This window comes from Chlamydotis macqueenii, chromosome 2, assembly GCF_036417535.1.
Source record: "Chlamydotis macqueenii isolate bChlMac1 chromosome 2, bChlMac1.mat, whole genome shotgun sequence".
NCBI classification, from domain to species: Eukaryota; Metazoa; Chordata; class Aves; order Otidiformes; family Otididae; genus Chlamydotis; species Chlamydotis macqueenii.
Genome location: NC_141557.1, coordinates 701238 through 717104, shown reverse-complemented (window position 1 = coordinate 717104; position 15867 = coordinate 701238). Strand labels below are relative to the sequence as shown.

General features: G+C 54.3%; 1 protein-coding gene across 1 annotated transcript in view; it reads right to left on the bottom strand.

Annotated features, from left to right (window-relative positions):
* The window catches only part of SETD2 (SET domain containing 2, histone lysine methyltransferase), a 64373-nt gene that overhangs the window by 11664 nt on the left and 36842 nt on the right, over positions 1–15867 (bottom strand). Inside the window, exons 12-17 of the mRNA XM_086741665.1 lie at positions 14812–15450; positions 6546–6594; positions 6083–6263; positions 2175–2850; positions 1275–1409; positions 731–870 (exon numbers count right to left, since the gene is read on the bottom strand). Coding sequence (XP_086597791.1) covers positions 731–870; positions 1275–1409; positions 2175–2850; positions 6083–6263; positions 6546–6594; positions 14812–15450 — 1820 coding nt within the window. The remainder of the gene's footprint in view (positions 1–730; positions 871–1274; positions 1410–2174; positions 2851–6082; positions 6264–6545; positions 6595–14811; positions 15451–15867) is intronic.

Here is a 15867-nt window from a genome sequence, read left to right as displayed (position 1 = left end):
AGAAAGCCATCGATTCTGCGTGGAAAGACGGGAAAGGGAGCAAGGGTCAGCCCCTGGCACCTCAAGCTGAGCGCTCAGTCTCATCATGGAAAGGACGCAGAGCAAAGGTCTTGAGAAAAGCCACAGGAAAGAGCAGGAGCTTGAAAAGATGGATGGGTGGACACCACGAAGCTCATCATTAGAAACATCTCGGTTGAGACGGAACAAGCCATCACGGCCTGCTTGGGCGCGTCAGGTCAACGCTCGGGGAAGAGCCCCACCATGCTCAAAGCAGGGATGGATGGGATGAACTGGTCTGGATTTCCTCAAGGTGGGAAGAGGGGAGCGGACAGCATCCGAGGGCAAATACAGGATGGTGCCAGGAAGGAAAACCGCAGACCAGGGGAGGAACACACCCAGGAGAAACTGGGGCCAGCAGGACAGGTTTTGCAGGACTAGGGTGGGTACGGGACCCTCCCTCAGGCGAGAGGACTCGCTCGCAGACTGAAAGAGAGGGGCGCAAAGGACAGATCTCCAGACCTCGCCAGGTTTGGAGGTGACCCTAACACGGCCACCGTTTTCCACCTCTCGACTTCACGTGAAGCCCTTCAGCTCAACACAGCGACATCCTGAAGGTCTGCATCGAAAGAAGCCGCTGGTTTGAGTTTCTCCAGGGTGGAACATCCGTTTCTCTTCCGCCCAAATCCTTCACGTGAGCCACCAAACTCCAACCCCTCGTTAGCACGCTCACCTCGTTACCACATGGTAGTAGTAGATCTTCCCCTCTGGGTCTCGGGCTGTTTTCCAGTTGGGTGGGAGGACGATCGTTTTGGGTTTTGGAGGGGACGGCGGAGGCAAGTCCAGGAGGTTGTTGGTCACCACGAGCTCTGGCTGAAAACAGCACAAAAGGGGCGAAGAGAAAGAGGTGAGCGTGGTCGAAGCAGCCCTGACAGCTCTCTCCTCCACGACAAAGACTTTGTCGAAGATAAACCGTAAAAATGACACCAGTGGTGGCCCAAGAAGCAGCCAGGACAGCATCTTTCCCTAGTTCTTCATCAAATAGCCCAAACACGCGCTCAACCACGCTCTGAGCTTGTAACGCCCTCCCAAAAACGCGTCTGCTCTCCACATCCAGCCTGGAGACCAGCATCCCGAAGGGCGCCAGCACGCTGCCGCATGGGAAACTCCTCCGGCCATCAACGTTTCCACGGCGTCCAGACGCCACGGGGAAGGACGCAAACCCAAAGCAGATGTAGACAAACGCTCTCCGGCCCTTCTGACCCACCAAGCCTTACCTGCTGGATGGGCTGAGGCTGCCCGGCGGCCACGATCGTCGTGACGGCCGTCGGCGGCTGCACTATGACTCCCTGCGGATGAGCCGTGTAGATCTGTTGGCCTTGGATGTACTGGAGACCCGGTTGGGCGTAACTCTGCAACGAAGCACAGGGAATCATAAATCAGCTTGCTTGACCACAAAAAACCCTTTACTGGAGGACACTGGGATTCAAGTAGTGGACGCAAGAAGAGGATAAGTCCTCCAGGAGTAGTGGGAGACAACGTCCAAACCAAACAGCAACAACCACCGACTGAGGTGGGGCTGAAGCAAACGATCTCCGTATGTGGTTGGCCTACTCGCTGTCCCAGGAGCCGTACGATTGCCTGCATCCGGCTTTTAGGAAGAAGCAGGCAACGGCAAGGCCAACGTCCTCGTTAACGAAGACAACGCACAAGGAGAAAGCACTTCAGCGTGGTCGTTTGGGGCTCCAGGCTGAGTCGGATGGAAGGGGACACGTAATTCAGAGAAAAGAAGGTTGACCTGTTGGGTTTTTGGTTTGGTTGAAGTCACGCAAGAGTTGGGAGCTTCTTCCCTTGCTTCCAAAAGTCAATGGGAGGCGAGCTCACACCTCCACTGCTTACTCGGGTGGTGACAGGGGAAGCTCTTACGCAGAAATAACATAACTTGTATAAACAGGTCAAAAAAACATCCCTCCCAGGCCATAAGCTCCTCCTTGGCCCCAACAACAAGGGGAAACGCTCTCCCCAAACACGCTTTTCTCAAACTCCTGGATGGGAAGCTACCTGAGAAGCGCTACCACAGCGTAAAATCAAAGCACGAGCAAAGAGTGAGTAAATAAAGCGCACCAGGTTGGCACCCTTCGTTTTGCGAGCGTTTCGTGCCCAGAAATAGAAATTACCTGTACGATCGGTGGGGTCGTCTGCGAGTAGGGGGAGGTCACACCATAAACGGTCTGACAAGTCTGTCCTTGGTAATAAATGGCTGGTTGGGACTGGGCGGGCGAGTACTGCTGCTGCACCGCCACGGTCTGCTGGCTGGAATCCCAGACGCCGTAGCTCTGGCTCTGCACCGGTCCCGGGGCGGCCACGGGTAGGACGGCCACGTTGGGTTCTTGATGGACCACGGTGTCGCTTTGTGCTACATATTGAGGAGTCGTCACCTCCATGGTGGTTGCTACATGTTGGACTACTGGTACCGGCTGAGGAGCGGTCAGGGTGGGTTCCACCGTGTGCCCAACCAAAGTCTGCGGGTGCTCGTAGGTGGCCGGCGAACACATCGAATCCATGGTGGGCGTGGGCAGCAGCACCTTGCCAGCGTTGGGGTTGCTGGGGTCTACGTAGGCTTGCATGGGGTAGCCAGGCGGGTAGCCGATGAAGCTGTGGTGGGGTGTGCCGTAGCCCATGGAGTCGTAGGGCAGTGGAGATGTCATGCCCAGGTTTTGTAGCTGCTGTTGTTGCTTCTGGGCTTCTCGCTGGGCGACCTCCTGCTCGAACAGCTTCCTACGTTCCTCCGTGGACAGCTTGTTGCGATCCTTAAGCCGAACTTTCTTCTTCGAAGACGCTGGTGTGTCATACCTGGGAGAGAAAGGAAAGAAAAGGCTTTGTGAGACCTCAGAAACCGGCAGGTCCAAGGCTCCAGCAGCAAAAGGGCCATCAGCGATGGCGGCAGACCCAGGTGGACCCAAACGCCCAACAGTAACATCAACTCCTAAAAAAATTAATTTGTTTCCAGCTGCTTGACCAACCATGGCAACTCATGGAGAGGAGAAACACCCGCTGGTCCTGCTCAGCCACGAGCAAGGAGCCAGGGCAGAGGAGGAGCTAAATCCCGCTGGATTTCCCGACTTTGGTTCAACGCCGGATCTAATGGAGATGCAAAGACGCAGCAGAAATTGTCTGGAGGACTTGTCAGGCAGCACCGAGACACCCAGCGAGGGGAGACAACACCTTGGGGAACCCGAGGAGATGGCAGAAGAAGCAGGGTGCCCCGGAACGGGCTGGATACGTGTACCGGAGACCCTCTGCCGCGGTTTCCCAAAGCGGGAGCACGGAACAAGGGGTTTGGAAGAGGCTCTCCACGCAGAAGATGCGGCTCGCACCGCAGCATCTTCACCCCCAAGGACCAGGGCAGTTCGGCGATGGGGAAAGCACCCCACCTTTCTTGTCCAAGGACTGGAACTGCATTAGCAGACGTGACGAAGAACAAGGACTCTGTTTATTACGCTATTCACTAGCCCACAGATTCAGCTTCAAAAATAATAAAGCGCGGATGGATTTTTTTTCATTCTTTTCTTACGAGAAAGAATTTTCATCCCATGGAGCAACTGGAGGGATTTTTCCATGGAGTTAAAGAAGAAAAAAAAAATTAAAAAAAAAAGCCTGAGGACCTTGATCAGACCTCAACCATGGAAAATCTGAGATCAAAGGTGTGTATTTAGAGAAGTTACGAGTGCGGTAAAACAGGGATCACCAGCAAAAACACTTTGTGATGGATTCCACGAGGCAGCCAGTATGTTCTCTGCACGCTCGCCTCATGGTCGTGCGTTCACACGCCCAAAGCACATGGCCACCACCAGACACCCTTAGGGCGTTTCCCAGCATTCCCAGAGGAGCTGCAAGGATCCGCTAACGCGAACCTTCTTGACGTGAGGAGTTCCACCTCAAGAATGCATTCAAGTCTTCCCCGGCACCGCCTGGAGAGTTTACGCCGGAGGCAGCCGGCGTGACGGGCCGGGAGGACGACACCGGAGTGGTTAGCACAGAGCAAGGCGGCGACGCTCGTCTGCTCGCTCCGCTTCTCCCTCCACCTATTTTGTTATTTTGCCTGACAAAATCCTTATTAAGCGACCCTGTGCCTGCTAAGAGCCCGTTCTGTTTAAAATAACTCAAAATTTATACCATTTATTCATTCCGTCCTTCATACCTCGACACGCTCCTCCACTTCTCCCCCCAGACCTCGGTGACGCCCTCCTCCAAGCTCCCAGTTACAGCCCTACAGATTTCCAGTACGGCGTTCTAGATTTCCGTCTCATTTTCTATCCAGATGTTTTAAAAGTTTCCCAGCACAGCTCAAGACGAGGATAAAAGTCTCCTCGGCTGGCTGACTCACCACCCATTGTTCCTTAATTACGAAGTGGCTTTAGATCCTGTTTGAGAGGGACAACAGAAAACCGAGCTCTTCAAAGGAAATTCCTTGGTATCCTCACTGTCCTTACCACGATCCGAAGTCTCCCTGAAACGCAAGACACGACATATTTTCCTTCTCTTCGTTAAGAAGTAATTTTTGAGGGAGGAAAACGAGCGGCTGGTGGCAAGCGGCCGCTGATTCAGGACCAGCCCTGCCACCGCCATCACCTCTACCGCTCCAGCACCCAGGAAGGTTCGGCCGCGCGCGCCCGCACGCTGAGGGGGCGCTGGGGAACGACCCTGGGAGCTCTGAAAAGCTTTGGGCGGCTGCCAATGCCATCGCACTGATCTGATTCTCACTTGAAATTTGGGAGGACAGCTCATAATTCAAAATATTTTCTCTTTCTGCTTGCTCCTTGAACCAGCCAACTCACGCAGCCAGAAGACATCCACATTTCAGTTATCCAGCCCTGATGTTTATCCCGTGGACACTCTAATTTCATGTATTTTATACTTTCTTTGGAGCTTAGACCTGGCGCCTTGTTTCCCTGGACAACCTGTGTTTAAAAAAATCTTTTTTTTTAATTTATTTTTTAAGACGTAAGTAAATTCAACGTCTCCGCCCTCCCTTGTACCCATCACCCTGCAAAACCTACGCGAGGAGGCGGGAATCCATCAGGCAACGGAGCGTCCACAAAAGAAACACGGAGTAAAGCCACCGCTAGCAATTTGAACCTGGAGTAATCCCCAGGTGGGCTGGGGAGAGGTGGGGCAGAAGGAGGGAACTGGTGTTGAAGGACTCAGAAGATCTCTTTGCGTGAGGGCTACGTCCCTAATTTCCGCACATGAGCTGGATACAGCCTCCCTTGTCACCCACCTCATTCCCAAAACACGCCGGAGCACACCAGCCTGAACTGTCTGAAGTCAACGGTGCGGGTTATCCGAGAGGACAAGCCACCTCACGCCAAGAAGCCACCCAGCTCCGGCTGGGGAACGCATCTCACCATGCACGTGGCATTCCGCCAGGAGAGAACTTCCCATCGCAACCCTGGGTGTTTTCAAGGATGATCAGGACCATTTTTCCCAGACTTTTTACCCAGGACGACCACAGATCCTAGGCTGGAGAGGGGGGCCCGTGCAAACCTCACGGAGTTCAACCAGGCCAAGGGCAAGGTCCTGCACGTGGGTGGGGGCAATCCCAGCACAAATCCAGGCTCGGGGGGAATGGATGGGGAGCAGCCCTGAGGAGAAGGCTGGGAGAGCTGGGGCTGTTCAGCCTGGAGAAGAGGAGGCTCCGGGGAGAGCTGAGAGCGGCTCCCGGTGCCCAAAGGGGGCTGCAGGGAAGGTGGGAGAGACTCTTCAGCAGGGCCTGCTGTGACAGGACGGGGGTGGTGGGTTTCAGACAGAGGGAGCAGGTTCAGACCGGATGTAAGGGAGAAGTTTTTTAGGCTGAGGGTGGTGGAGCACTGTCCCAGGTTGCCCAGAGAGGCGGTGGATGCCCCATCCCTGGAAACATCCCAGGCCAGGTTGGCCGGGGCTCTGAGCGACCTGATCCGGTTGGAGATGTCCCTGCTCCTCGTGGAGGGGTTGGACTGGATGACCCTTGAAGGTCCCTTCCCACCCAAACCATTTATGATTCTATGACCTTCAGCCCTGCCGCCGTTGCTACCACACAACTTGCCTGTCCTCCGGCCTCTTCGTTCCCCGCTCATACGCCGAGGATGGAGGGGACAGCGAGTCTCTCCGTCTCTTCTTCTCTTTGCTCTGGCTCTGCCTCTCGGGATCGCGCTCTCTGCTCAGGACGGGGTTCTTGGGAGTCGGAGTCTGATCCCTGTGGCCGGCCGTCTCTCTCCCGCGATCAGCTGTTTGGGAAAAGGGGTACAAGGGAGGGAATTTTTATAATTCGATGTAACTCTAGCTCTCCTTGCAGGTACCACGGGGGTGAAGAACCCATCCCACGCTCCCACCAGAGATGTGATACGTCATTTCCCTTCCCCCACTGCTTAAAGATCTTCTCCATTTCCAGGAGACGTTCTCAGCCATCAGGAACACCAAGCTGCGAAGGCAGAACATCCTCACGCGCTGAGAAAATCAAGCGGTTTCGTAGGAGCACGGCGACAACGCGGAAAAACGTGAGTACGTACCACTGTTCTCCTTCTCCGCTTGACTCTTCTTCGGGATCCGGTAGACCTCCTGCAAAGCAAGGCACAGGCAAGGTCAGAGCTTCAGCTGCTCGCAGGAACAACCCCAGCGTCTCCAGATCGTAACGCGGCACTCATAAATTAACGGTTCAATCAGAATTTTAAAATAAACCAAAAAAAAAAAAGAAGGGTCTCTGGAAGCAAAGTTCTGGTTTTGGGGAAAATTATCGCGGTGCTTTCTCCGTCTTGCCTCTGATCGGCGTTTCGCGTTCGATGAGCTCAGGTGGCTTCTTGGGCTGGGCAGCGCTGCAGGGTCTAAGCCAGGCGTCCCACCCCATCGCTACAAGCGGCTGAACCCGCAGCTCCGCCGGAATAGCGAGAAACCCTGTTTTTGTCACCAAACGAGCTACTCAGAATTATTTTGGCAGCCCTGGTGTTCCCCCAGGGACAGCAGCCAGCACAGGTCCCAGTTGAGCCTCATGTTGTTGGGGTGTCAAAGGCCACTAATCCCGTCCCGGCAAACAGCACCGAGCGCGGGCGTCTGACCCGTCCTCTAACGGCACCGCGGTGACGTGCCTGTCTACCGCCAGCGCCTGAAGACCTCCCGTTGCACCCGTCCTGGTCTTTGAGGCAGTTTTAGGCAGTCCTGCGAAGAGCAGGGAGTTGGACTTGATAATCCTTACAGGTCCCTTCCACCTCGAGACAGAATCTGTAATTCGATGACAGCCGCGTTTTCACCACACTGGAGAACCAGAGAGGGGTTCCACTACGTTCCTCATGATGTTCCCCCATCTGAGCGCCCTGAGGGAAACGAGCAGGAGGCCAACACCCGGATCTGAGTAAATCCCTTCCACCAAGCACCTACTGAAGGTTGCTGAGATCAGCTACCAACGCCACCACCCTTCCTCCTACGGCAGCCGACTCCCCACCCTGCTGCTCATCCAGCTCTGGAGCCCCCAACGCCAGAAGGCCGTGGAGCTGTTGGAGAGGGTCCAGAGGAGGCCACGCAGATGCTGAGAGGGCTGGATGCCCCATCCCTGGAAACATCCCAGGCCAGGTTGGCCGGGGCTCTGAGCGACCCGATCCGGTTGGAGATGTCCCTGCTCCGTGCGGGGGGTTGGGCTGGGTGGGCTGTAACGGGCCCTTCCCACCCAAACTGTTCTGGGATTCTGTGAAATTAATTAGCACCGCGCCCACCTCCAGCACTGGATTTAACGAGACAGCGCAGGTTTGGAAGCCCCACTTCTGTTGTTTTAGGAAAAAAACCCCCACGCGCCCCACGGGCTAAGAAAATCTTTTTGCCTTTGGTGAAATAAATGAAAGAAGCAGCCCTGTTGTGGTCTGTTCAGAAGACAAAACCACTTCAAAAGTGCTGCTGAAGGGTAAAAAAAAAATATTTTGACCAAGTTGTTTATTTTTTTCATACCTATTTTGCTTTTCCACGGAGCCTGAACACAACGCAGCAAGCACGTGGGGTGCGAAGTGTCTGCAGACACACGTGCGGAGAGGAGAGGCGTTGAGAATCTGTAAATATGTCCTTTTTTAATTGTTCTTATTTATTTACTCATTCGTTATGGATCAGAAAACCCCCAATCTGGTGGGGTTTTAAGGAAACGCAACGACACAAGGCAGCAGCTCGCCATTGGGAGAGGAGAAGGACGCAGGAGGAGCCGTCTGGGATAACAAAACCGAGATATGGGATAACAAAACCTAAATATGGGATAACAAAACCTGGATATGGGATAACAAAACCTGGATACGGGATAACAAAACCTATTTAATGCTATTTACTCGCCATCCAGCGGCGGGGACGGTTTTGCCTCTTACCGTCTCATGCGGGAAGGAGAAGACCAAGAGGGCAGCTTGTGCAGACCCAAAAGCACCCACCAGCGATGGGTTTTCTCTATTTTTTTTCCCTCTCTCCTGCATCACCCTCCCCAAGTCCGTTCTCAGACACTGCAGAGCAGCACGTTCCAAAGTAATCACCCCAGCAGCGTTCCCAGCAGGAGAGAAGGTTTGGTGAGAAGCCACCAAGCCATGAGACGACGGATGAAGCAGCCAGGCCAATGCACTAGGCAAGCGGAGGGAAGAGCGAAGCTAAACCAGCTTCCCCAGCTCCTCAAAAGATTTGGCCCATTAAATATCAGGACGGGCAATGGGGAACTACTGGAAAGAAGGGCCAACGGGAATAGGAGGAGGACAGGGCCACCTTGAGTAAGAGGCCATGGCTCACGTCACGCGTTGCTTCAGGCTCACCGTGACATTGAAAGCATGGCCAGCGAAGCGAAGAAATACGGTGATTTCATCTCAACGGAGGGAACTGAGTCGAAGCTTTGAGGTCAAAGATGGTTGAACACGCAACGGGCAAGAAAGCTTCTTCCTCTGAAAGACACGGCCACGACCAGGGCGGCGGGAGGAAGAACGGGTGAACCCACGGCAGGATCCATCCCGTGGAATCGGATCGCCCTAACGAAGGTCCAGGCAGCTCAAAGACCAAGATCGTTACGAAGCGGGGAGCGAGCTACGTCTCGCTGGAGAGCATCTCCAGATCCACCCAACGCGCTGCAGAGCCGCCAGCGTCGCTCTGGTGAAGACGGAGGCAGCGGAGTCTTTGAAGCAGCAACAAAGAGAAGGATATGTCAAGACTGCTCCATGAAAACCAGATGGTGGACAAACCAGACGCAAGCCAGGGGGAACTCCGGAAAAAAAAAAAAAAAAAAAAGCTGTTTTATTTTTGGAAACGGAAGCCGCTGGCTTTGAGCGTGCATAGCTGCTAAATCAAGGCAACCGCCGCTAACCGAGTCCAAATGGCTCCCTACCTTCCAGAACGATTCTTAATGAGTTGCACAGCAAATTAAATACAGAAAGAAAAGTGATACGAGTCTGTTACAGACAAAAGAAATGAAAAAAAAACCAAAACCCACAGGATTCAGGCTGCCCAGCTGCAGACACGAAACCATCCTCGCCTTGGGAGGGGCAAGAGAGCCGCAGAAGGGTCTCAGGACTCAAAGGATGCAGCAGGATTGTGCCCAATGAAGCCCTCTCCAGAAATCTGTCCCTTCGCTGACGATCCTTTCTGATTTAATGGGGCTAAACTGGAGAAGACCAACGAACACCAACGATGGGCGTAGAGCATGATCGAGCAGAGGTTCGTCTTGTGGTCGTCCCAACGCAAGCAGAGCTGGCAAAGGGGTGGCCGCTCTTCCATGCCAACCTGTGCCAATCCAGTTTCAAACCCAACCGGGGTCCAGGCACATTTCTCCTGGGGCCAAAGGGCCGAAGCCCACGCCTGGACCTAGAGCTGGAAAGCAACCAGCCCGCTGGAGCTCACCACACTTAGGCGCTCAAAGCCAAGCCGACCCGCAGGCCGCGTTGTCTCACCTAACTCCGCTCTGGAGTACTCCGAAGTCATGTTCTCGTCGTGTCGAAAAGCCACCACGCAACCGAATCCGTCCCCCACCAGGCCGGACACCCAACGTTCCACCAGCCAGGGCTGGATCTCCTCTTCCTCGCTTTCCTCCCTCCTGCGACGCTCCGTTCCCCTCTTCCCTCCGCAGCTCCTCATCCTCTCCGCACGAGCACGAAGCTCTGGTATGACGCCAAGGGACGGAGGAGAGCAAGAGAAAGGACTAACGCCACGACGTCCCTGCTTGAAGGCCAAAAAAACCCAGCACAGACAACAGCCTGGCCGCTCCCCAGCGCCTATTGTTCTCGCAAACGGTTTCTTGCTGGAAGTTAGAAGAAATTACAAGCCTCCCAATTAAAGCACGCAACGTGCGTGCCGGAATGAGAGCCAGTCGCTCCAGGAGGCCTTGTCTGGGAAACGGACAGGCAGGAGCAGCTTCACAGGGCCGTCCCATCACGAGGTATCACATGTGATCTGGGAAGACAATCTCAGCGGAAGACGAAAGCTCGGTTTGTCCGGGTCACCCAAGCTCTGCTGTCCTCGTTCCGGTTGATAATTAACGCCACCGAACGGGTTTCATTGCAAAAGAGAAAGTCCACCCTGGCCAAAGCTGGGGTAACACCTCAGCCTTCAGCTCCAAGTCACGGCTAAACACTCGTGAGGCCGGAGTTGCCCAACTAAAAAGTCTTAAACCCAAAACACTTGGCTCTTTCAAAAGGCTTTTCTTAAAAAAAAAAAGATCTTCTCCAGCTCGTAAGGGCAAGGTCTGGGGATCCTCACAGCTACAGCTCCTACCTGTCCCCTCCCCGGGAGGTGAGGGCATCCTCTGCCCACCCAAGGGTGGAGGAAGATGCCAAAAGCTCAGTCCCACCTGCGACAGAGCGGTGGCCACGCCACGCCAGCACGGCGGGACGTCCCGCAGCAGCCAGCGCTGCCACGCTGGTTGTGCGTTAGTTCGCTACAGGGCAGATTTTAGGGGTGTAACGGGTCATCAGAAGAAGCCTCCAGCGTGGGTGGTGGAGCTGCAGGACCTCAAGGCCTGGAAACCCCGACGCCAGACCACCCTGAAACACCAAGGCTATTAAAGCACACGCCACTCCTGAAGCCAAACGCGCTCTCCTGTCCTTCAGCTACTGAAACGCAAGCCATCAAAAGGACATTGAGAAAAGCTCGCCACGCTGGGTGGTGCTGACCCTGCCACTTGTTCCTGTGATGCCACAAGGGCAGAGTAGCGGGTCTGTTGACCATCACGTCATCTCCATCCTGGGTTTGGCCGCACGGATCAGCCCATGGAGCGCAATCCTCCGGCTGGAGCAGGCTAAGGTTCCTGGAAGAACCACTTTGAACCACCACCTGCACCCTTCTGGGTGTCCACCAACCAGCCTTTGCTACCCAGAGTAAGTTTCCAGCAGGAGGAAAGGTGTGCACCGCTTCCTCGGAGAGCGGGAACGGCGCGCACAAGCCCAGGCTGAGAACTTACCCCACTGGGGAACGGGAGCGTACGTTGCGATGGGCGTGTAGGGATGGCCAACGCTCCTCACGGGTTAAGGAGAGGGAGCATACAAGCCCCGTAAGCCAAGGACTTCCAAGTCCTGTGCACAGAGGTGTAGAAAAAGACGGCTCACTTAATCCTTTCACGCCAGGAGTCGGGATTTTCCTGGAGCGACGTCCATTGCTGGCAACGGACGCACCAAAATACGGTCGGCATCAATGAGTTAACCACCTCTGTCCCCTTTGCACCCATCCTATCGCTCATGCACCATCCAGCTTCCCAACCATCCTCCAGTTTCTTCACCGCGTGCTCGCTGCGTCCTCTCCCTTCTTCAGCACGGAGCTGGAAACGGAGTTGAGAAAAGGAGACCCATGCTGCCCTGAGAAGCTAGATGGAAACGGCTGAAATCACAAGGAGGTCCATCAGCAGGACTGGAGAGGACATCGCTTAAGTTATGAGGTTTCAGACCCTCCCACTCCCACAATCCAGTGCCAGTTGGGTTTTGGAAAGCTCGGATGTGCTGGGAAAGGCGCTTCGCTCGCTTGCCACTGGGGCAACCAGGTTTTTCCAAGGTGGTATTGGCCATCACCACGCTGGGCCACGGTGGCATCTTAACCGGTGAGAGCGGTCAGGAGCTTAGTGCCAAGCTAAAATCCAGGACAGAACGCATCTCCAGGATGCGAACGCTTTACAGAAGAAAAAAAAATGAGTTTGCACAGCCCCGCGGCATGACTCTGCTCTTTTTTGGGTCGGATTTTCCAGAATTACTCCAAAGCCAGGGCTCGTGAGATGCGGCCTCACCCCTACGACCAGGAACAAGAGCCGCATCCTCGCATCGACACAAGGTTAATTAAGAAGCAGATGAGAACACGGAAAGGATGCGGATCCACATCTCAACCAGCAACGGCGACGGGACGGGACCCCACAGCCTGACCACGGGCTTCAGCAAAGCTCTCCAGATACCCACGGCCGAAGAACTGCGAGCTCAGAAGAAACCACCAGCCTCGGCGCTGAAATGACACCAAATTCGGTCTCAAATCAAGGTTTTGGAGAAACAAAACTTCACATTTTTTCATCAGGGCTCTTAAATATTTTTTTCCTCCGCTGTTTCAAGTTCAGACACCGCAGGACGCGATCCTGGACCCGAACTCGGCCGGTTGCAAACACAAGGCTGGGCCAGGGTGGTTCAAACCAAGCCTATCTCTAAAGACTAAGACCAGGCTTAGCTTTCAGTTTAAACAACCCCAGCTATCAGCAATGGATGGAAAATGGACTTTTTTTTTTTTTTCGATTTAGCCATAAATTCAGCCTGACGGTGTCACTCCCGTAAAGAAAATTGTAAGGATTTTAGGAAATTTTTGAAGTCTGCAAATTAAAATCTAGTAAATGATCAGATCCACTTGGTAAAGAGGGGAGAGGGGGAAAAAAAAATAAAAAAGAATCAGAACTTAATTTCTCTACAGAAACATGTTTTAGTTGTTGGTAAAGTCTCACCTCCTCTCCCACTAAAGATTTATGGCCCAAATTATTGCGCTCAAATTCTGCAAATCACAGAATCACAGACTGGTTTGGGTGGGAAGGGACCTTCAAAGCCCACCCAGCCCGACCCCCGGCACGGAGCAGGGACATCTCCAACCGGATCAGGTTGCTCAGAGCCCCGGCCAACCTGGCCTGGGATGTTTCCAGGGATGGGGCATCCAGCCCTCCCAGCATCTGCGTGGCCTCCTCTGGACCCTCTCCAACAGCTCCACGGCCTTCTGCTGTTGGGGGCTCCAGAGCCAGACGCAGCGCTGCAGGGGGGTCTCACCAGAGCGGGGCAGAGGGGCAGAATCCCCTCTCTCGCCCCCTGCCCGCGCTGCGGGGGGTGCAGCCCAGGGTGCCGATGGTTTCCGGGCTGCGAGCGCACGTTGCCGGCTCACGTTGAGCTTCTCGCCCACCAGCACCTCCTCAGGGCTGGTTCACGAGTATCTGATTCTTCTGAAAAACTCAGAGATCGAGGTAAGACTCTTCAAGTCTTACGTGAATCTCCAGAGACGTTTCAGAAACGCTGATGTTTATAACTGCAGTCGCTGAGCGGTACAAGCAAAGGTTCAGGGACGCAAAGCTTGCCACGGTCTCCTCCATCTGCACGTGGTGCTGCAGTCCGCGTACCACCTGTTGCTTTTCTCAGCCTCTTCTAAATCATTACTAATTATCAAATGGAAAGGGTAAACAAACTCTTTAGCTACATGATGCAACGTAAAACATGAATTTGCTTAAAGACTACTTCCAATAATTAAAACTGGGCGGATGCTTGATCAAGAGAAGGGCAGAAGACCATCGATGACCTCTTCCGCCAAGCCCACACCACGCCAGAAGCACGGCAGCGAATTCGGTTCCTTCGCTGGATCCTCAGCAACTTAAAGGCTCCCACCCCTCTTGCTCCCAAATATAATTTAGGGAACATAAACCCCCAGGAGCAGCAGATGGGCGAGGAGTTTCCAAACACCTCAAGAAACCCCAGGAAACGCCTGAAGCGTTGAGCGGCGAGCTACTGAAACGTCATCTCACGTCCCGTCAAAAAAAAAGCTGTCCGGCAAAGATGGAGCGGCCAACTTGGCCACCCACACTGCCCGATTCTGGAGAAGGCAGCCCGCAGCCACCAAGCCCTTCTCTTAAAGAGGTTTTTTGGGAGGAAGAGCCTGATGGGAGCGAAACCCTGAGCAGCTGCAAACTCTACCAGTCTTTACAGGTTCAACGAACATCCGCAAGTCTGAGAATTTCCCCAATTTCAACACCAACTGCAGACACCCAGAGGTTAACCCAGCACTACCGCTAGCTAGAGAAGGCAATCTGGCCAGCAGACGGGTTTCTGGAGGCTCCAGACGTCGCAGATGAAAAGCAGATGTCAACGGGACCGGAAACACCGACAATCTTGTGATAACTGAGTTTAGGAATAGACGGTCTCTCAATTCGTCTCAACGTTGACGGATAGCGGGCCACTTCAAGCAAAAATGCTCGAGGTGCTGCCGCCAGCCTCTTTTTCTGAGCGGTTGAGAAAGGAACCTCAGTCCCTCAGAGGAGGGGACCCTAAAAAATAACGGGATGACTAAGGTGGCTTTGCGGTGCCCAGACTGAATTATCTTCCCGTTTCAGGGTGCAACGCTCCGACGCCTGGGAATCCCCTGCAAGTCACGTACGGGGCGGCGTGCGGTGGAAGGACTTCTAAAAAAGCACCCGGAGAAGCCCTTTCGCATCGAAAAGGCAACCTTAGGCGTCAACCATTTACCAAGGAGACAACAACTCAGCCCCGTCTGCACCGACCCGCGACCAACCCCGCGTTTGCCTCAGCGAGAGCAGAGGCGGCAGCGCCGCAGGGAGGTGCCTCTTACCTTGAGCTCCTTCCAGCTGTCGAGCAGCCTGCTAGCCAAATCGCTCACGTCCACCATTTTGTCCGTTTGCTCTTGGCTCCTCTCGCTCTCAACGTCGGAGACGCCTTCCTCTTCGTCTTGAGACGGCGTTTCCATCGTAATGGGCTCTTCCAGCTTGGCACCGTTGCTCTCTTTGACCTCCGCTTCAGGCTCGGCCTCCAGCTCCGCAGCTTGAGGTTTGCTGCTCTCCACCGGCGCGTCAAAGGCGGCTTTGATCTCCTGCTGCTGCTGCTCCTCTGCCACCTCCATCGGGGCGTTCTCCAGCTGGTCCAGGTCCTCCTTGCCCTCCTTTCCTTCCAGCTCACTGGTTGTATCCGAGATGGCGCTGTCCATGCTGTTTTCACTGATAATTTTCAGCCTTCGAAACACCAGCTTCTTCGGGGTGTCCGTGTCACCCTCGGCGCTCTGCTTGGTGGAAAGATCCGGCGTGTTGAGCGGCGTGTGAGCCCGCGAGGTGTTTTCGCTCGAGTAGCCGTCCCCTTCGCTGAGCTGCGGGACAGCGGTCTTGGTCTGAGCCCAGCGCTGAATGACGGGAAGCACTTTGCTCTCCTCCAGCATGTTCTTGGTGGGTATGGGCAGGAGCTCCAGCGTCTTCATAATCTAATTGCAAAGACAAAAATCACAACGTTAGAGCCATCAGGACTTAAAGCCATCTCCAACCTTTTCTCAAGAAGAGGTGACGCCGAAATATCAGCACGTGGCGACAGGTCAAGGGTCAGGGATGGTGGAATCCCTTCTCAAGGCTGAACCGCGGCGGTGAACTTCTGCCGAGAGCGAATAAAGCTTGAGCAGGTGGAAAACACTGAGCGCAAGTATTTAGCAATTAAACTAATTTAGCAATTAGGTGCAATTAAACTGATTTCAAAGAGCTCAGACGCTCAAGGCTGGCCGCAACCATTCCTAGGGCGATCAATACAACAACACAGCAGTTCGATGTGCTACACGAGAGAAAACCTGCTCCGAAACGTCGAGATCTATCAGCAGTCAAAACAGAAGAGATCGACCCAAAAAAGTTTG